The sequence below is a fragment of the Dipteris shenzhenensis genome, chromosome 5 (genome assembly GCF_047967505.1).
Source record: "Dipteris shenzhenensis isolate YYH24624 ecotype China chromosome 5, Dip_SZ_1.0, whole genome shotgun sequence".
Taxonomy (NCBI): Eukaryota; Viridiplantae; Streptophyta; class Polypodiopsida; order Gleicheniales; family Dipteridaceae; genus Dipteris; species Dipteris shenzhenensis.
The window spans coordinates 53,219,149-53,240,454 of NC_141600.1; the positions used below are offsets into that span (position 1 = coordinate 53,219,149).

Here is a 21,306-nt window from a genome sequence, read left to right on the forward strand (position 1 = left end):
CATAACAATAAAGGCATTGAAGATAGTAATATAAATGATGGAGTCCTTTTTAAGTCACCGTTGAAGACATGGATATGGGCATACTTGGCACATAGGATGTGCTTGAATGTGTGAAGGGTAATATCGTGTTCATGGAAAACATTTTTTAAAGAAATTCACGACTCAAACTTTGTGATAGATAACTAGCTCTCTCTCTCTCTCTCTCTCTCTCTCTCACTAAGGAGGAGTTCAAATCTAGAGTATATTTTCCATTTAATTTGGAGGTTTTCTCAAAGGTGGAGCTTGAAAAGTGTATGAGTTTTTTTTGTATTGAGCTGCCGCCAGGGCCTAGCAAAGGAGGTGCCGCCAAGGCCTAGCCAGAGGTTTATGAGCTCAAGCAAATGAGTTAACAATCAAGTTTAAGAACTGCAATTCATCCAACTCAAAGTGAGCTATTAGTTGTGCTTCGTATCTTTAAATTGAAAATTCTTGGGACACCACGGGGCGAAAGCGACTGAGGTGCTGATGTGAAGGTAGTTGGGGGAACAGTATCTTGCGGAACGACCACAACGTGCCACGTGAATAGGGAATAGTGTATCACGATTGCATGGCCGAGAAAAGCTGCAATTATGTGGGCCGTTGAGGTTGGCATCTTGCAAAGTTGCTGTCTTAGTGGACTGCCAGCTCGGACGCCGGTCCTTTCGTGTTTCCCGCCACCACAGCACATCTCTGACATTGCGCTGCCTGTAAAGTGTCTTTCCAGGCGCGTCTGCTGTGCTGGCCATGAGAAATTTCCCTACGTTTTGTCCACGCGGACGGACGCCCCTGCATCGCCTTTGCGTGAAATGCCGCCCAATATAAGCCATGCACGCTAAGACGGATATCGATTCCCGGCCCGCGCCTTTAAAATCCGGCACAACTTTCGTCTCGATTCCCGTCCTTCCCCGACCGATCTTCCTCGGTCCCGGTTGCATGCACCCTCCGATCGACAAGAAGCTGTTGATTAATTGGAATTGCGTCACTTGTTTGTTCACTGTCGGCCGGAGTGAATTGTAATCATCTAGTAGAAGAGAGCTCTGCGAGGCAAGAACCTTGGACGAAAGCTCCGCAGGAGCGCCTTTGCAAGCAACGAGGGCGGGAAGCTCCTTTGATTCCGAAAACGATTGCATGCACGCTACGATAGGCAAAGAGCTACCGTTGCGTGCCGGGCCGGTTGTCGGCGCCGCAATTGAGCTATATATATAGGGACAGCGAGAGAACGAGAGAGCGAGAGAGAGAGAGAGAGAGAAAGTGGAGGGGAGCTGTTGCGAGTCAAAAGGAGCTTTGTGTCTGAGGTGTGGATAATTGGGCGGGACTCAATCCGACGGATCGAGCAGCGGAGGCGAGATCGTAAAGAGGGGAGAAGATCACAAGGGCAGGGATGGGGGAGGTGGACTTTTTCGGAAGAGGTGGTTTTTGGCATTTTTCTCTTGACGAGGAAGGGTAAGGTCGATAGGAAGCGAGGGAAAGCGAGCAAAGCCGGGGAAGCGGAAAAAGCAGATAGGAGGAGGAAGAAGGGCGAAGTGTTTAGGTCCGCTAAGTTTTCTAAGTTGATGATAGAAGCTTGGAGGGGATCAGAATCGGAAATCAAGCGGTAGAAGTCGAAATCGGCGACTAAGGTGGGGCGGGCGGAGCTACCAAATCGGGCGGAGTAGCAGGCGGCGGCGGCGGCGGGAAGAGAAAGTTTAGGGTGCAGCTAAATTGGTAGAGGCGGGGCGGGGGAGGAAATCGGGCGGAGGAGGAGGGGCCAAGATGATAATCGGCGGCGACTTATACAACGTGCTAACGGCGATGGTACCGCTATATGTAGCAATGCTGCTAGGCTACGCCTCAGTGCGGTGGTGGCGCGTTTTCACGGCAGTTCAATGCGCCGGCGTAAACCGCTTCGTGGCGATCTTCGCCGTGCCGCTGCTCTCCTTCAATTTCATCTCCACAAACAACCCCTTCAAGATGGACGCCACCTTCATATTGGCGGACTCCATCTCCAAACTGGCGGTGTTCGCCATGTTGGCGGTATGGGCCAATTTCGCCGCCAGGGGATCGTTGGACTGGTTCATCACCCTCTTCTCGCTCACCACTCTGCCGAACACTCTGGTTATGGGCATCCCCCTTCTCTCCGCCATGTATGGAGCTTACTACCAGAGCCTCATGGTTCAGCTCGTCGTCCTCCAAAGCATCGTCTGGTACACTCTCCTTCTGTTTCTCTTCGAGCTCCGCTCAGCTCGAGCTCTGCTCCGCCTCCAGTTTCCCCACTCGGCTTCCTCCATCGTCTCCTTCTCCGTCCACCCCGACGTCTCCTCCCTCGATGCCCGCCAGCCCCTCCACACCCTCGCCCACATCTTTCACGATGGCTCCATCCGCGTTTCCATCCTGCGCTCCCCCTCCTCCTCCTCCCACCACCACCTCGACCACCCTGACCCCTTCGCCGCCTCCCCCTCCCCCTCCATGCACTCCGACCTCTTCCCTCCCTTCGCTTCCCCCACCCTCGCCACCCCTCGTACCTCCAACATCACCGGTGCAGAAATCTTCTCCCTCACGACCACCAACTCCAGCTCCCGCAACAACAGCGATCACGCCTCCCAACGCCACCGCCACACGTCCACTTTGATGTCCTGCGAGATATACTCTTTGCAGTCCTCCCGTTGCCCCACTCCCCGCGCATCCAGCTTCAGCAACGACCCCAATCATAGCGCCCACCTCGCATCCGATCACGTTCATATTGAGGCTGCCGGATCGGCGGCAGCTTCCAGAGCAGTGGCTCCATGCCTGCCCCCTCCCCCGCTTACCTCAATACCCGGGCCTGCTGCTCATCATGTTGGTCTGGGTGAGACGTCACCTCGAAACGTTACTTCCCTGGAAGAGAATCATGTGGCTGGGCAGACTGGTTCTGGACTTCTGGGTGAAGGTCCCAGTGTACTGGCGGACAATGCACGGAAAGATAAAGACGTTCTGGATCCTAAGGCTCCATCGGGATCGGAGTTAGAAAGCCTCCAAATGTTTATGTGGAGCTCCAGCACTTCTCCTCCCATATCAGAAGCTGGTCTGCATGGGTTGATCAGTGGAAGTGCCGGTGTCGGAATGGCTGATAACTCAAGGTCTGGTGTTAAAGCGACGGAAACCATTAACCCAAAAGATTATAGAGCAAAAGCAGGTAATCTACGTAGTGTTTTGCGGTAGCTGCTTTGGGCAAATGAGCACATTCAGTATTGCAATGCTGATATGTCTCCGAGTAAACGTGCAATTCATAGGAACTGTGCAGTAGTATTCAAGATGCTGCGCCTGTTTCTAATCGTTTCATGGAAGGACTCCGATATCTCGCCTGTTGACCGTGTTACAGTTGCGCATGAAATGTCTCCAATTTCACCTCCTCCGATCGAAGTCGTTGGTGAAGATTTCAGCTTCGGAATAAGCTCAAAATTTCCCGGTGAAATAGTTGTTAGCTCCCCTGTTGGCGACGTCGACTCAAAGTCCCCCTCAACGTCTCCATTTCGGAAGGCTTCAAGTTCTCCAAAGGCTTCATGTTCCCCAAAACACAAAGACATGCCCTCCGCCATCGTCATGTGCAAACTGATCTTCCAAATGGTAGGGCGAAAGCTTCTTCGCAATCCGAACACTTACGCAAGTTTACTAGGCCTCATCTGGTCACTGATTGCGTTCAGGTGAGGTCAGAGCGTTTACTTTATGAACTTTATTTGAAATGAAATTCCCAATTGATCACACATCGTAGGTTTCAGTTCTCCCATGCATACAATATGTTATTGACGTCGGTCATGTCTTTTGAATCTCGCAGATCGTTGTAGCTTCTGTCTGTCAAATGTTGTCGATTCAGATGCCCGTGAGGAATGTTTTCCTTGCGTGACCTTGACCGCTTTGTAGTTTTGGTCTCCGATCTGTTGGTCGAGGTCCTCTGCATGGCAACTCAATAAGCAAACCCCCAAAATGCAACTGAAAGAAATGGCAGCGTAGAAGCATATCTTAGGCGGCAGTTTCCAACTGCGGATTGCTTTCTTATATTTTGGGTATCATTGTAGGTTATTGAGATGTATGCCGTGTCATTTTATATGGGCAGGTTTGGCATTGCAATGCCGAAGATTATTTCTGAATCCCTCAGGTTACTGTGGCAGGCTGGGCTTGGGATGGCCATGTTCAGTTTAGGTAGGAACTTGTTGTTTAGCCTTGCATTCTTATTGGAATAGTAAAATACTTGGCAGAACCCGAAGCATTTTCGTTTGTATACGCCAGGAGAGAAAATGAGTTCTGCAGGAAATACAATTTCTGTACTTCTTGAATGCACGATTTCTGAACGCTTGTGTTCATTTTCCACTGCATGCCAGGATTGTTCATGGGCATACAACCGAGACTGATAGCCTGTGGTACATCCTTAGCAACTTTTGCAATGGCAGTCAGATTTCTCACGGGACCAGCTGTTATGGCTGCTGCCTCACTTGCAGTGGGACTAAGAGGGGTCAAACTGCATGCTGCCATTGTACAGGTACGCCTATGCACCGTCGGAATTCATTACGTTTCTTTTTATTTTTTGGTCAGAAAAATGAGACAAGTTGCTCATAGGCAGAAACATGATTTTGCATTTAGTTTGAGGCTGAATGTCTTATACAGCTTGTTCAAGAGAAACATTGTAACGACCTTGAACGTTCTGAGTGGTTTGGCAAGCCTCAAATTATACTGAACTGATAAGTCCAATCTTGAGTCTTAGGTTCAATTGATAAAAAATTATCCCATTTTGGCTTCGTGCTTGTCACAAATATAGAACCAAGCTAACTGCAATATGTGTTCTTGCTTATGGGAGCTTGGATCAATAGGAATGAAGGATAGTTATCTAGGAGTCGCTGTAAGATCATTGAAAAATATATGAATACATTCACAACAAGAGGAGCTTTTGAATATCAACTTTTTCACATAAAGTTTACATTCGTAAGGGGTGTCTTTATTCAATCTTTCTCATATAAATTTTTTTTAAAGACCATAGTACGTAGAGGCTTTCTAATCACACCCACGGTATGGACAATTTCCATTGGTGACCCCAACCACTAGGTAAGCTTCCTTACTATGGCTCCTCTAAATGCGAGATATCCCCCAATTATGGGTATGCCAATAGCATCCTTACCTAGATTTTTGGATTTTTAAAGGAAAAGAGACAACCATGATGAGCTATTTAGTATCCCTTAATATGAGTTTTATTTCTATCACCTTATAATAATGTGGTATTGATAGACTTGTGTTCTATTGTCATCTCTATCAAAGCATTCTTGAGATTACTATTAAATCCATGTATCTGTGAGGATGCGACCAAGGAAGATGACAGTTATCATTATTTCCACAGAACTAAGCCTTTAGTAAAAGTGTGAAACATAGTTTATTTATCTTTCAAAAAGACCAAGTAAGTTATCTACCTTACTTTTTTTCTTCTTGTGAGAAAATAGAAATTAGTATTAAAGTTGAAGTAGAAAGAAAATGAAATGCAGCATTACAAGCTCAAGCTAAAGAGCATCACTAAGGGGCTTAGAGGCAAACTTGAATTCTAGTGACCTTACAATATAATAATATCCAAGATGTCTATCTTGACAATCTAATAGAAGCTAATAGAAGTCTGATTTAGGCTTGTAGTGATGAAAGACTACCTCGTTCTTGTGTTTTTAAACATGTTGTATTGGCCCTTGAGTCTAGTTCTACATCATAGTATGGGTCATCATGGCTAGTTCAACAACAATGGGAAGTAGCTCTCATGGTTTGCCTTAAAGGATTTTCCAGTCCTTTGGTCTACTGATGGCACAATAGGCATGCAGAACATGGGCTCCTTTTGACTTGGGGGTGGTTTGGGAGTATTGCCTTTGAGCTACTTGGAATTCCACCCCATCTCACAAATTGAATTTCATGTCATGGCTTTTTATTATCTACAAATTTTCGACAAGGATAGGGCGTTGGAGTTGAAGTTATCTCCCTTGTATGCCCTTTCTGTAATATCAATATGGAGAACCACTTTCACTTATTCTCGGGCTACATCCTCATTCGATTGTTGTGGTGACAAATTCACATGTGGCTTGCAAGAGATCAATAATTGTTCTGCTGCAAATGGAAATATGCTCTAGGTGATAAAGGGAGTTTGAACGAGGTTCAGCTCCATCCTTGGGGTTTAAGCCTTATAAACATGGAACAAATGAAGGCCACTTTGCATGCTAAAAGATTGAATTGAAGTGGTAAGTTTAAAGGATTGTGCCAATGCATTGTGCATGAATTCCATAGGTTGTCCCACTTATAGAGACCTCTATCATTGACTCTTTTACCTAGCCAAGGACTTATCTACATAGGTGCCATGCAGTTTCAAAACGGCCATTTGTTTACCCATATGCTGAAGGCCAAGGACCTATTACCTCACATTCATTGCAGTCCTCTCCATTCGAAATTCCCTATCCATTTTCTCCATACTTAACTGATTAATGTAAGGATCTCTAATTTTAATCAGAAAGCCGGATATTAGGACCTCTTGCCATGACAACTACCTTTTGAAAATCCCAACACTCCCTTCTTCTCAATCCAAAATCAAGAAATAGTAGCCGACAGTTGTAGTGAGGGGAGTTTTGTTGCCCATCTAGTATAGGAAAGTCGGATGTACTTGTCTTTGGATGATTCCAGACCCAAACCACCTGCTACTTTCAGTGTAATTATGAAGAACCATGGAATGGAATGCCATTGCTCCCTTCTTAAAAAATATCTTTAAAAAATTTCCATCATTGAAAGAATCGCTTGGGAAAAGGGGAGGACAACAGACGTTGGGGCAAGAATATATTGTGAGGCACATGAGTATCGACAATTGCTTGTTCCTCCACTTGTTTCTCTAGGTTGACGTTTATAAGCATAAACCTTTAGTGCATAAACTATTACATGAAGCATATTGAGGATGGCTTCATGTATATTTTGCCCTTAAAGAATTTAACCATACTTCTATAGGTGAAGCATCCTAGCTAGAATGAATGCCTTTGGCTAGGACCTTGTATGCCCCATTGAGCATTGTTGATGGGCAATAATCATTGGGTGAAAGCCTAATTAAAAAACTAGGGATAAGTTAAATTATGTAACGAGCTTTGTGAGATCCAATCCAAAAACAATCTGGAAATGTTGATGGAATTCAAACATCGGGATCCCATCAAATAGTGGGGTCTTTCATTTGTCATCGTATGAACTACATAACATAGCTCATTTCTCATCAAAGTACGATGGAGGAGTAGTGCTTCTTGGTATGTGATTATTACGAGCAGAGGTCCTAAAATTCCTGCACTCACACATCATATTCACCAACAAGGGTGGGTCATGAATCCACAATGTTGGAATGATGATGTAACATGAGGTTCGCAATGGCAATGTCTCTTGTGACCTCACATCCTTGATCAATTCTAACTAGATACTAGCAGAAGAAATTTTATTGTGCTCCGTTTATTGAAGATAGAAATCAAGAGCGCTAAGTAAGAGCTCAGTAAGACAAGGAGGTATGGATTGTGATGAGATTCATTGATTGTTGCAAGTGTGTACATCCAAGTTAAATACCTTACTTCCTTTACTCAAGCTACAAGTGTGTAGATCCAATTTAAATACCTTTATTTCTTCACTTAAGCTACATGTACGATGCATCACTCTTTGATGTCTTTGTCGCGCAATCAATTTCATAATAAAATTCTAAAGGTATGTTCATCAATGTATCATACTACTATTCTTTGCAAATTCTATCTATATAACCCTTATAACCCTTGGGTGATACAAATAAACTCATTGGACCCTTGTACAATGATCTCTTTATTCAATTTGATTCTTTTATGGCACTAGACTCTTTTCCGATAGAATTCCTTGGATTGTACCCTTCTATAGTCTCCTAATTCCAAAGCATAATAAGGTGGCCTCAACATGTACATGTTGCATCCAATGTAAGTCACCTATTCAATCTTTGAGCTCCTCACTAATAGTTTTTTTATGTAATGTATGGGCCATTGCACCCTTCTATGGTCCCCTAATTCCAAAGTATAGCATGGCCCATACACACAACTTTTCCTCATGGAAAGTTGTGCATCTCATCTGCTGCCCATTTGTAGCCTAAGGTGTTTCTCATAGAGTAGCCCTGTTACTACCCATATGGTAGCCCAAGGTGGATTAAATGTTGTCACCCATTCAATCTTTGAGCTCCTCACTAATAGTTTTTTTATGTAATGTATGGGCCATTGCACCCTTCTATGATCCCCTAATTCCAAAGTATAGCATGGCCCATACACACAACGTTTTCTCATGGAAAGTTGTGCATCTCATTTGCTACCCATTTGTAGCCTAAGGTGTTTCACATAGAGTAGCCTTGTTAATACCCAGATGGTAGCCCAAGGTGGACCAAATGTTGTCCTTGTATCATCCCGCATAAAGACAACATTTCTATAGGTGAATTTAACCATACTTCTATAGGTGATGCATCCTAGCTAGAATGAACTTGATACAAATTGCCATTGCCTTGGCTAGGACCTTGTATGCCCCATTGAGCATTATTGATGGGATCAATCCTTGGGTGAAATCCTGATAAAAAAATATTACAGGGATAAGTTAAATTATGTAAGAAGCTTTGTGAGATCCAATCCACAAACAATCCAAAAATGTTGCCAAGAATTCAATGGGGATCTCATCAAGTCATGGGGTCTTTCATTTGCCATCATTATGAACTACAAAATGGAGCTCGTTTCTCATGAAAGGACAATGGACGAGTAGTGCTTCTTGCTATGTGACTATTAAGGCATAGGTCCTAGAAATTCATGCACTCTCATGTCATCGTTACCAATAGGGGTGGGTCATGAATCCACAATGTTGGATACTTAATGTAACATGAGGTTGTCAACAGAAATGTCTCCTATGACCTCACATCCTTGTTCAACTCTAACTAGATACTAGTAGAAGCAATTTTTTGTGCTCCATTTTTCAAAGATAGAAATCAAGAGCGCTGAGTAAAGGAGGGAGATATGAGTTGTGAGGAGATTCATTGATTGTTGCAAGTGTGAAGATCCAAGTTAAATACCTTACTTCCTCCACGTGGGTGTATGGATTAGCTTTGGAGGATGCCTTTGAGTTGTTCCTAAGTGCTCTCTTGAGAGCATCTCATTTAATGTATAGATGTGCTACCACATTGGATCGTTGAGGACAATGTCAAAAAACAAGGATCAATGCCCTACATTTGGGCCCCATATGAGGAGGATAATGGGGTGAACAAGAGGTCTTATCACTTTACAATCCTTCTTAGGCTTTGGTATGGAGTGTGGTGTCTACAAAGGATAGCCACATTGAGGATCAGCAATGAGACATGTGCAGGATGCTATAAGGACAACATTTGATCCACCTTGGGCTACCATCTAGGTAGGAACAAGGATACCCTATGAGAAACATCTTAGGCTACAAATGGGCAACAAATGAGATGCACAGCTTTCCAATAGAAAAATTTTTGTGTATGGGCCGTGCTATACTTTAGAATTAGGGGACCATAGAAGGGTGCAATGACTTATACATTCCATCAAAAAACTATTAGTGAGGAGCTCAAATATTGAATGGGTGAATTACATTGGATGCAACATGTACATATTGAGGCCATCTTATTATGCTTTGGAATTAGGAGACTATATAAGGGCACAATCCAAGGAATTCTCGTGTGTAAATTAATAAGTGTCTGTGTGTGAGATACATTTACTAATCAAATTTATTTTATCTTTGTGTGTGTGTTTGTGTGTGTGTGTGTGTGTGTGTGTGTGTGTGTGTGTGTAATTGGACCTCTAGATGCTCTAAGCAATCATGGAATACCATTAAAAATCACTCTAGGGCCATCCTTGGACTAATTCATTGAGCTTGCATCACATATTGACTATGTTTCTCTAAAATCGATGGAAAGAGAAGAGACCATGTATTCAAATTTCTAAATGATCCATGATAGCCCCTTACACTAGGAAGAAGTCCTATTCAAAAGTGTTGGCTAGGTGGCATCTCAATCTCTAGCCTAGGCACATGCACTACTAGAAGAGTTCTTGCATTGAAGCCCCATTGAAGGGATAATAACAAATCCCTAAGATGCATTAGGGCCCGATATCTTTTCCCTTATAAATATTTGGAAGGAATTTGGATTTTTAAACCCTACATAAAACTTTCATGCATTCAAGAAAACCCCAAGGTACATAAGGGCCCTAGATTTCTTCTCCCTTATAAATCTTTAAAAAGAATTTGGATTAATTGAACCCTCGTGTATGAAATTTTTTTGATTAAAACTTGATTAAAATGCCACTCCTTTTAAGCCCACATCTCTTCATTATATATTTTAAGGTGAATCCCCTCGAGTCTCTAGCCTAGCTAGAATATAGTATTGGTTAGATTTGGTACTTGCAAGTTGAGTCATAAACTCTTTGAAATTTTAAGGTGCACCCCCTTGAGTCTCTAACCTAGCTAAAATATAGTATTGGTTAGATTTGGTACTTACAAGTTGAGTCATAAACACTTCCATCCTCAAATAGGTAAAGTGACGATCCAACTACCCATTATAAGTAAGGAAATGCATAGCCTAGAACCTAAAGATTGTCTATTCAACCCATCCACCATCTTGTATGATCCACAGAATTTGTTCAAACATTTTCTTTAAAAGGTCCTATGGTTGCTCCACATAGATCATTTCTACCAAGATTCTATTCAAATATCAATCAATGAAAACTACTCTAACGATGACCACTACACTTTTTGTATATCTCAACCTAGTTCCCTAGAAACAATGAGCATGCACAATCAAGGTGACTTCATTCAATAGTCATCATAACATGTTCTTCATCAACCTTCACTCTTCTCCTTGGGTAGTGATCCTCCTCCTTTGGGTACCCTCTTCGTATTCTAAACATGAGCATAGTGTCAATGCTTATTAGAGAATTATTTTTCCTTATTCTCGCTCCCACCATCTGAAGAGGACTATAAAATGAAGACTCCATGTTGACAAGCTTTTTCTCAATCTTGCCCTTACATTCAACTAGGGCCTTTTCATCACTTGCATCTCTATGAACATAATTACTCTTGCCTCGCCTTACTCCATTAGAGTCCCTATCTCTTTAAATAATATCAATGAATTTCAACTCTCCTTGTTACATAACATTTTAACCCTTGAAGATGTTTATAATCTTGTTTTCTACAAGAGTATTTCCAGGGCCTGTGCACCAACCTTTTGACTAATTACTACCAATTGGTCCTTATCCACCTTCATTTTTGTGAGATACTTGTATATTGACTCTCCTTTCTTACCAAATAGTAGATTTATATTGACTCTCCTTTCTTAGCAAATAGTAGATTCTTGAGTTTAATGATCCTTGTCGACTTATTCATATAATATGTATCCTTTGGTATCTCTAGGAACCATCAAATAGGTTTGGAGAAGGCCTCAGTAATGTAGGGAGCTAACAATTTTGTTACCATGCTCCATTGTGTGTCCACATGAGCTAATAAAATCGTGTCACAAAATGTACTCACATTTTTTGTGTCTATCATACTACCTTTTGTAGCTAGTTTTGCATCTCATTGTTGCTATTCTCATGAAAACCTAAGGTCTAGTCACAAGGTACCCTTGTTGCTACCCACATGGCAGCAATTATTTCATCATTATGTGTCCCAAGTTTCTAGATGACATGTTGCCCATGCCATATCTTACGGCCGCTTCACTAGTGAAGTTCCATGTGATTCTTGTTTTGCCACACTCCTTATCATACCCTAAACTGGTTTGCTAGATGTCAACCCCATCTTCCTTCTCATCTAGGGCATTGACCCTCTTTTCTACCCCCCCCCTCTCTCTCTCTCTCTCTCTCTCTCTCTCTCTCTCTCTCTCACACACACACACACACATTTCCTAACAAATCCTTTTACCCCACAATTGACATGTATGATAGTATTGTCCATGCGGGTTTATTACATAAAATTCATAAGTAGATATTGCATTAAATGTGCATGAGGCTGCAGCTTAGTTAGGGAGTGGGAGAGAGAGAGAGAGAGAGAGAGAGAGATTACAAATGTGATTCTCTAAGGAATTCCCTCCTTTAAAACTAACCATACAATGTTTTCATTTTCTATGCTAGGCGGCACTTCCTCAAGGCATAGTTCCATTTGTATTTGCACGAGAATATGATTTGCATCCAGATGTTCTTAGCACTGCGTATGTATAAATCAACCTTACATTGCATCATACAAAAACATTTTCTAAAATAGTGTATTTCAATCCATGAAATATGTTTTCCCTCTTTCCAAGTTTTCCTCATTTGGGCTTGCCTTGCAGGGTAGTATTTGGCATGCTTGTCGCACTTCCAGTGACACTATTGTACTACTTTCTATTGGGACTTTGAGATTTGAGATGGCACAAGGTTTCATGGAGCATACATGGCGTGAAAACCCAAAGGATAATCACAATTTCAAAAGGAATCTACAATAAATCTTGACATCAACTATAAAATTTTAATCATATAAACATTCATGCTTAAACACAATTATATGCCAAACATGTGGCATTCAAGTAGTTCAATATTCACACACACAAAAGATTAAACCATAGAGTGCATTCTTACTTGTAACTAGGGCACTTTTTCCTCGGGGGGTGCACTAGTAAGAAATCCTAGGTATCACATGCGTTCAAGGGGTAATAAAAAAACCCCTCAACTAATTTTTTTCCTCAATAAAGCAACCCGTCTTTACTTATGAACTAATGGATTTTTTTATAAAGTTGAATTAAAAACCCCCTCAACCTGTTAAATTTTTTTCTAAAAGTGGAATTAAAATACCCCTCTTTTTGACCCCTCTTTTTGAATGCACGTGGTACACTAAAATTTTGGGAGGTGAACCCCTCGAGACTTTTCCTTTGTAGTTGGGGTGCACTCACTTTTCTTAAATTTATTATACATATAATTTTTTAAAAGGACAAGGAAACCTTATTGAAGGGACTCATGTGGTCAATAAAATCTCTTATAGCTTATGAATTCCTACATTCAATAAAATTTAAAAATGGTATAGTGCATGGTCTATTCAATAAAATTTAAAAATGGTACAGTGCATGTGTTTAAAAATACATCAAAATCAAGGCTTACTTCCAATAGCCTACATCCTTCACTATGAATATTGCAAACCGCTCTGTATTTTTTTGGAAAGCTATCAAACCTCCTATTGATGGGAATCCAAAGCTTTTTGTCTGTAATCAAATCCTTGGCATGGACATACAATTGGTTACCTTCTATTTCTTTGAAATCTTCTGGAATTCTGTTAGATTGTTTGCTAAAAAATCTTTGTGGGTCTCCAAAATGGCAACATAATCGAGCTCTTTGTGCCACATCTCATAAAACAGATGGTAATCCTATTGAGCATCACACTTCTTAAGAAAATCAAAGAGTAACAAATTTGCAGGGTTTTGCGCTTCTTTTAATGTCTTCCCCTTGAACGAGACTAGATTTTGTACAAAAGACATGCCTTGAACACTTGCTAGCTCGATTTTATCTATTCTCTCCTTCTTGCTTGATCTTCCCTCTCCCTGATAAGGGAAATCTTGTCCCTACAACCTCCTTTTCATTGATAGAACTGGCGATTGTTCTGCTGATAGCCCTTGCACCAAAAATTGAACTATCCCTTTAAATTTACTATCTTGAATCGAAAAAGAAATTTTGATAAAGTTATACAATCCAAGTTATAAAAAGCAATTTTCTCTCTCTCTCTCTCTCTCTCTCTCTCTCTCTCTCTCTCTCTCTCTCTCCCCCCCCCCCATGGAAACTTTGTGTACAAAAGAAAGCGATTCAAGGGTTTGAGTGTTTCCCAAACCTCCAAATTGCATTCTTTTGGACAGGTATGTAATGACAGGGAAAGGGAGAGGGAGAGGGGGAGGGGGAGGTGGAGAGAAAGAGAGATGCACTCGATAAGCTAGACTACCAGCCGGAACTATTCATCCACATCATCCCTATTGCTAACACTTGCTTGTAAAAAAAATTTGTTAATCACATAGCCTTGCGAGATTCTGATCGTCTTGAAACTACTTCTATGCCCACTTTTCAGGGAGAGGGAGGGCCAAGGTGAGGGCCAGGGTGAGGGTGAGAGGGAGAGGGAGAGGGAGGAGAGGGAGAGGGAGAGACCAGAAAGGAATAGGAAGACATGGAGAGAGAGAGAGAGAGAGAGAGAGAGAGAGAGGAAAAGAGAGGAAGAGAGAGAGAGAGAGAGAGAGAGAGCACAAAGTAACTTTTGTACAATAGAAAGTGATTTGGAGGGTTGACAAATCCCCAACCCTCCAAATCACTTTCTTTTGTACACTCTATGGTGCACACACACACACACACACCCACACATAGAGAGGGAGAGAGAGAGAGAGAGAGAGAGAGAGAGAGAGAGAGGGAGCAAAGTAACTTTTGTACAAAAGAAAGTGATTTGGAGGTTGACAAATCCCCAACCCTCCATATCGCTTTCTTTTGTGAACTCTATGGTGTTCACACACACACACACACACACACAGGGAGAGGGCACAAAGTAACTCTACTGCTTGCACACACATACACACGCACACACACACACAGGGGGGGGGAGGGGGAGAGAGAGAGGGAGAGGGAGAGAGCACAAAGTAACTTTATGGTTTGCACACACACACACACACACAGCATAAAGTAACTTTTGTACAAAAGAAAGTGATATGGAGGGCTAGGAAATTCCCATCCCTCCATATCGCTTTCTTTTGTACACTCGTTGGTGTTCACACACACACACACAAGTAGTGGGAGAGGGACATGGAGAGGGAGAGGGAGAGAGCACAAAGTAACTCTATGGTTTGCACACACACAAAGAGAGAGAGAGAGAGAGAGAGAGAGAGAGAGAGAGAGAGAGAGAGAGAAGGGGGGAGGAAGAGAGAGAGAGAGAGAGAGAGAGGAGTGAGAGCAAGAGACCAGAGAGATAGAGAGAGTGAAGACAACTAGGAGTGAGAGAGTACTGAGCTATGTGTGTGTGTGTGAGAGAGAGACAGACACAGAGACACAGAGAGAGAGAGAGAGAGAGAGAGAGAGAGAGAGAGAGAGTGGAGGACTAGGCTATATAAGAGATTTGATTATAAGTATAGTAGCACTTCAAAGTAGGAGCGATTAACTCAAAGTAGGGCCATTTTGTGTGGAATAGTATTTTTTTCAAATCCCATCTGCTCGTTTCCATGTACTATGTTCCATCATGCCTACACTGTGTTCCGTCATGCCTTTCATGAGAGAGAGAGGGGGGGGGGCAGACACACACACACACAGAGGAATTAGGACTTATTTTTTGTGTTCTTCAATGTGTAGTTTAGCATCATTACAATGGCAAGGACTAAGAGGAAGACGGACAAGGGTCCACCCATACCAAAATTGGCAGCATCAAGAGGACGAGATTCACATCCAAGAAAAGGAAAGCCAATGCATCTTCTCCAATAAGCAAAAAATAAAAGATTTACACAAAAGGTCAGTGTACTAATGGAAATAATAGAAAGGGCCTAGAAATCCATGGGAGTGTGTACTCCCAAGGTTCCTTTTCAAAGGCCAGTTAGGCAAGTTTGTGACAATATGAACTTTGTGGGCCTACCAGTGGCAAAGAGCAGCCATTTGAGCATTGCAGGTGGCTGCTAAGGACTTTTTCATAGAGTTTTTCCAGGATACATTTCTTCTTGCAGCCCACAGCCATAGGGTGACAATTATGGCAAAGGATATCACTACTTTAAACATGGTTAGATGGAGATATGACAAACTCTTGAAGGCTACAGATATGACAAACATGAAGATGAGAGATATTTTTTTGATACCACCTGCACAAACGCCAAAACAAGATGAAGTGACTATAGAGGAAGTGACTCAAGTGACTCATGGAAAAAAAACAAGAGCAAAAATAGCCTTCAAGGAGGTGCAAAAGCTAAAATATAAGGACACCAGGCGTCTTCGTACCTCTTCCACCAATCTAGATATTGCAAAGCTAGAATTACATGTTTTTGAGCGTCTTATCATGTCCCAACCATTCAAGAAGTCAAAAATTCTTTCAACACCATTTGCATTATAAGTGAGCATCATCTTGCAAATCTTGATAGAAATTTTATTGAATAGATCTACAAATACTGTTATTGGCATGCAAATAGTTATCTTGTTGATTCTACTAGCAATCCCTGGCCGTAAGGATCGTTGTACTTCTGAAAACAACCTGGCTCTATATGACTCTATTACAGTATCATGAGGAATTGGCCAATCAATAGTATTTGATGCTGGGAGAGCTAGTTTCTTCAACACACCATGTGTGTTGGATTTATTCAATAGTTTGTAAAAATGATCATAGAAAAAGAATCCTGACTGAGCTAATTGTGTTGCCGATCTACCTTGATATTGCAATTCTTCTATGGACCCATGTAACACATCCATGAATCCTAAAATGCATTCGGTAGGCTGCCACTACTCATAAGATGAAGGATATATATCTAAAAATAAAAATCAAGACATTGAGGTTCAAGAAATTCTCTGATTTATGAAATATGAATTGTCAATGAAGTCACTTACAATGTGGTCTGTGTTGTGGAAGATAATTTGGATAATTCTCTCATAACACAAGCTCTCTATGCATGTATACATGTTGAACCAATATTTTCTTAATTGATTTCATCCCCTCCTTGGTTCTAAAATATTTCACCCTACCCTTTCAAGATGCCAAAAAGAGATTACTTGAACGTGGCTTCTTCCTTCTGTTTGGTTGCATGAGCACCCAACTTCCTATTGATACAGTCACTGTTTGCAGTAGCCATCCACAGTAACCTTGTTGGCAACCCTGATGGAAGATATAGAGGAAAGACGTCAACGAGGGAGGGAGCTCAAGTCTATAGCTTTGTCCTCAACAGTCTCATCAACACAACGCTTTGCACAAGAATAGTTCTAATTATCAATGCATTCCATCGATACTAGTATCCAAATTTATACTCGAACACCTGAAAACTCAATGGACATATCAAGGAGCACACATTATATACTAGTCTTGCATAAGCACAATCTCCTTATTCAAAACTTCAAAAATATTATCAAAGAGAGAGATTAACAAAGCAACGAGATCGTTCTAGTACCTTGCTCTTCAATACTATGATCTGAGAAAAGAAGGGATCAAGGAGGATCAAAGCACCATAAGGTAGACATAGGGTAGCAAGCAATCAATCTATTGCAATGTGTGTTCTCAACAATACATGATAGGCTTCTTATATAGAGAGAGCCTTTAGAATAGTCAAACCATGTGGGATCCTCTCATCCACATCTCTCCTTGTGGATATCCTCAATCCACATCTCCACATCTTGTAGTCCACATCCTAGGGTGGCTACTTTAATTCTTTCCTATACCATACCTTAGCCTTTTAAGCTATGTCCTCATGGCACCATATCTCACAACACCTCCCCTTGGTGCCATGATCCTTTGGCTACTGCAAGGTGGTCAGATGTGAGTTACACTCCATCACCTCCCCTTAGTGCATGCATTGCTACTTAAGGTGGTCAAGTGTGGTTTTTACATGTCAATACCTCCCCTAGGTGCTTTCATAGCTACTCTCAGGTGGTTAGGTTTGATTACAAAATATAGGCAAAGTTGGCAAGGCTTTTGCTTTTCAATACATTCCATTGATGTCACCTTTTGGCTCATGGCTTGATGATGACTCCACGTAGTTGACTTGTTGATTCTTCAATCTGCAATCTTCTTCCTTGTATCCCAGCTTCTTGCAATGGTGACACTTTGGTTTGTTCTTCAATCTGCAGTCACTTTGATAGTGACCCATCCTTCCGCAATGGTAGCATTTCACTGATGTTTTACTGAATAGTGCTTGTTCTTCATTATAGCTATTGAGTGTTGATGTCGATGTCGATGTCTTCAACTCTCTTTCTTTTTCAAGAAGAGAGGATACACATTCTTCAAACTTTGGATCTGGCAAATTCTTCAAAGTGGTTGTCAATGCACTATACTCTGCAGGCATGCTTTTAAGGAGAATTGCAAGTGCATCTTTCTCTCCTACTTTTGCATTTATGCCCTCTAGTTGAGTCATAATGCTTTTGATTTTGTTGACAAATTGTGCCATGGATTCATTGAAGCCCATGTACATACCATAGAATTCAATTTTAAGATGGATTTCTTGGTTTTTGGCTTTTGCACCAAACACTGTGTTCAACTCATCCCATGCATCCTTGGCATGATCTTTAGAGTCTATATGATGAATTATGTTTGGACCTAAGTGCAATCCAATGAGTGATAGTGCTGCTTCATCTTTTTCCTTCCAAGCATCATTTTGTGCAGTGGGTATGTCTTCTTTTACAGTTTTCCAAAGCTTTTGGTGCATTAGGAGATATCTCATTTGTGTAGACCATGTGTGAAATCCTTCCCCGGTGAACTTCTCAACAGTTGGTGTGCGGATTGCCATTGCAAAGGTCTTACCAGTTGATGATACTTTCAAATCTAGCAGTGTCTAATTGCATACAATGATTCTGATCTGACAGGTGCGTAGAGCTCGAAAAGATAATCACTTTTCCTTTTTGGAGCGTGTGCAAATTCTTCCTAGATTGCAAGTTATGGCTTGTTGAAACTTTTGTGAAGAAGAGGGGGCCTTGATGATGTGGCACAAGGATTCACATGTAGCTTACAAATTGTGCTTAGGTGGCTCTATGCCACATGGAAATGTTTTAACTCAACTGAGTTAACGCAAGGCTAAGCAAACTTAACTATGATTCAAGCAATTGAACCTAACCCCACTAACCTAACCACCTCCGTTAATTTTAACCACATACTCAACCAAGGTTCAAGACATTCAACCATGGTTAATTTTGATCTTTGCCACATGTCACTCTGCTACACCTTAGAGAAGACTTTGGATTTCTGAGGATGATGGCGATCGATGGCCGGTGGCGACTCTTGCTTCTGGGCTGCGTCGTCGGTTCGATGGGAGCCTGGCCTTGCCTTAGCTTTCTACCTTGCTATGTGAACGTTAGGAAAGTTGCCTTCTCTAGTAGTTGCCTCCATTTCTTTTCCTGCCATTCCTCTGTTGCTCCAACCAAGCCCTCCTTCTGCTTTCGTTCCTCTAGTCTCTACCAGAGGAGGCGCCGTGGTCGAGATATTGAGGCGCATGCGATCAGTCATCATTTTGGATCTGCAGTTCCAACCTCCATCGCATGTGTGCTTGGAAAGCGATGCAGGGAACGCTCCGCAGAGCAGTTGAGGTTGGTATACAACCCTCGATGGTTTACTAGCAGCGTGTGGCTCGAGCCTGGATTTCGTTTGTAGGGAGCTTGAAGCTTCTGGTCGAGGGATGGAGCACACTACAGAAGCGTTGGAGAAGGAGCGTTGCAGAATAGTCGAAAGGCGCAGCTTGTTGAAGCAAAGTTCGTTGCGACTGCTTGGCTGCAACTTTCGAGCCATCCAGTAACTGCTTGGCTACAATGAAGGACTAGCTATGGAGTAGGCAGTCTTGCAATGAAGGACTAGAGATGGAGAGGGCAGCACTCGGTGGACCGCATGGGGGCAGCCAGGAGTTGGCGGTTGGCTGAGCTTTAGTCACGGATCTCAGGGCAAAGTCGAAGGTAGGTAGTCATAGAAGGTGGCGGTTGTAGTTGGCAAGCTGTCCGTAGGCACAGGAAAGGTGAGTCGAAGGAAATGGCTAGTAGTCAAGAGCTCGACCTGTACTTTTAGAGCCTTTGCTTGTGAAGGTCCTCCTTGTAGGAGCTTACTGTCGAGAAAACTCTCTCTTTCTCTCTCTCTCTAAGGCAACACTCACGAAGTCTCACAAAGCATTCTCAACTACATCTAAAACTAATCTAGACTTAGCTAACCTGGGCTCTGATACCATGAGAAAAGAAGGGATCAAGGAGGATCAAAGCACCATAAGGTAGACATAGGGTAGCAAGCAATCAATCTATTGCAATGTGTGTTCTCAACAATACATGATAGGCTTCTTATATAGAGAGCGTTTAGAATAGTCAAACCATGTGGGATCCTCTCATCCACATCTCTCCTTGTGGATATCCTCAATCCACATCTCCACATCTTGTAGTCCACATCCTAGGGTGGCTACTTTAATTCTTTCCTATACGATACCTTAGCCTTTTAATCTATGTGCTCATGGCACCATATCTCACAACATGATCAACACAGCTTCTCATAGAACCAAGACTAGTTATTGTGTTGTCGTCCCCATGAAAAACTTTCAAAAGTTATATTCTAGTTTGCAACACTTCATAAATACACTCTTGTTGATCAAAAACTAAAAGAATATTATCCAACCTAACACTTTCACTTTTGAAATCTCAAAGAGAGAGATTGAAAAAGCAAAGAGCTCGCTCCTTGATATTTTGATAAAGAAAGCTTCTCAAAGAACGAGATCCTATTAATGGTTTTTCGTACCGACGAAAAACTTGCAAAAGTTACATTTTAGTCTGCAGCATTCTGATTAACACATTGTTTTGCAAAAGCATAGTTTGGTTCATCGAAACTTCTGAAAATTTAAAGAGAGAGATTGACAAAGCAAAGAGCTCATTGTTGTACCTTTCTCCTAGAGATGCTTCGAGTTAATGGTTTGCCATCACCACTGGAAACTCGCAGAAGTCAACCCAATCTACAGGTTAAAGAAACGCATGCGAGGAAGCAACCCAGAGAGAGAGAGAGAGAGAGAGAGGCAGGGGGGGGGGGGAAGAGTACTTTGGGAGGGGAGAGTAGTTTGGGAAGGAAAGCACATTTTAGTTGGTGAGCTATTTTGAATAAGACATTATCAAATATTAGAATCGTGTCAGTAGCTCGACCAAATTTTTTATTTGTTATTGATAGTTGTACACGAATAAAATATTATTTCTTGCTCTAACAATCCAAAAATTGTTCAATTTTTTAAAATTTCCCCACATTACGTTGGCCCTATGGCCATTGGTTGAGAGCTATTTTTCATTTTGGCCAAAAGGCCCCAAAATGAGCTCCCTTTTTTCTTAATGAGTGGAGGTGTGAGATCTTATTGATGCTATTTTCACAAAGTGGGTGAACTTAGAGTTGAAAGAGCAAAGGAAGATCATAAGTAAAGGAACCAAATATGACAACCAAGATTTGAAGAATTTACTTGAGGAGATTCAAATCACTGTTGGGAAGACTATGTGTGGAGTAAGAGATGAGACTTTGATTGAGTCAATGCTAGGTAGAGTTATAATCTCTCTCACAAACACATGGCAAAAAGTTTGAAGAGTAAATAAACATCTCTCTTTTCTTTTCTCTCATGAGGAT

The 21,306-nt window shown here is 41.9% G+C and overlaps 1 protein-coding gene across 2 annotated transcripts; it reads left to right on the forward strand.

The window, feature by feature from the left end:
* Positions 1-881: 881 nt before the first annotated feature.
* Positions 882-12,608, forward strand: LOC147902191 (putative auxin efflux carrier component 1b). 2 transcript variants are annotated; one of them, XM_087374469.1, is made up of 6 exons: positions 882-3,169; positions 3,356-3,677; positions 4,088-4,173; positions 4,353-4,510; positions 12,144-12,220; positions 12,346-12,608. In XM_087374469.1, exons 1-6 carry the CDS (start codon positions 1,771-1,773, stop codon positions 12,491-12,493), a joined length of 2,190 nt encoding a protein of 729 aa, XP_087230595.1. In that variant the 5' UTR covers positions 882-1,770; the 3' UTR covers positions 12,494-12,608. The 2 variants fall into 2 exon arrangements, with proteins under 2 accessions (XP_087230595.1, XP_087230596.1); XM_087374470.1 differs by having other exon boundaries at positions 12,341-12,483.
* The last annotated feature ends 8,698 nt before the right edge of the window (positions 12,609-21,306 follow it).

Coding starts and splice junctions, on each gene's coding strand:
- LOC147902191 (XM_087374469.1), top strand. CDS start 1,771: ATGATAATCGGCGGCGACTTATACAACGTGCTAACGGCGATGGTACCG. Junction 3,678..4,087: donor TGGTCACTGATTGCGTTCAG/GTGAGGTCAGAG, acceptor TTATATGGGCAG/GTTTGGCATTGCAATGCCGA. Junction 4,174..4,352: donor GATGGCCATGTTCAGTTTAG/GTAGGAACTTGT, acceptor ACTGCATGCCAG/GATTGTTCATGGGCATACAA.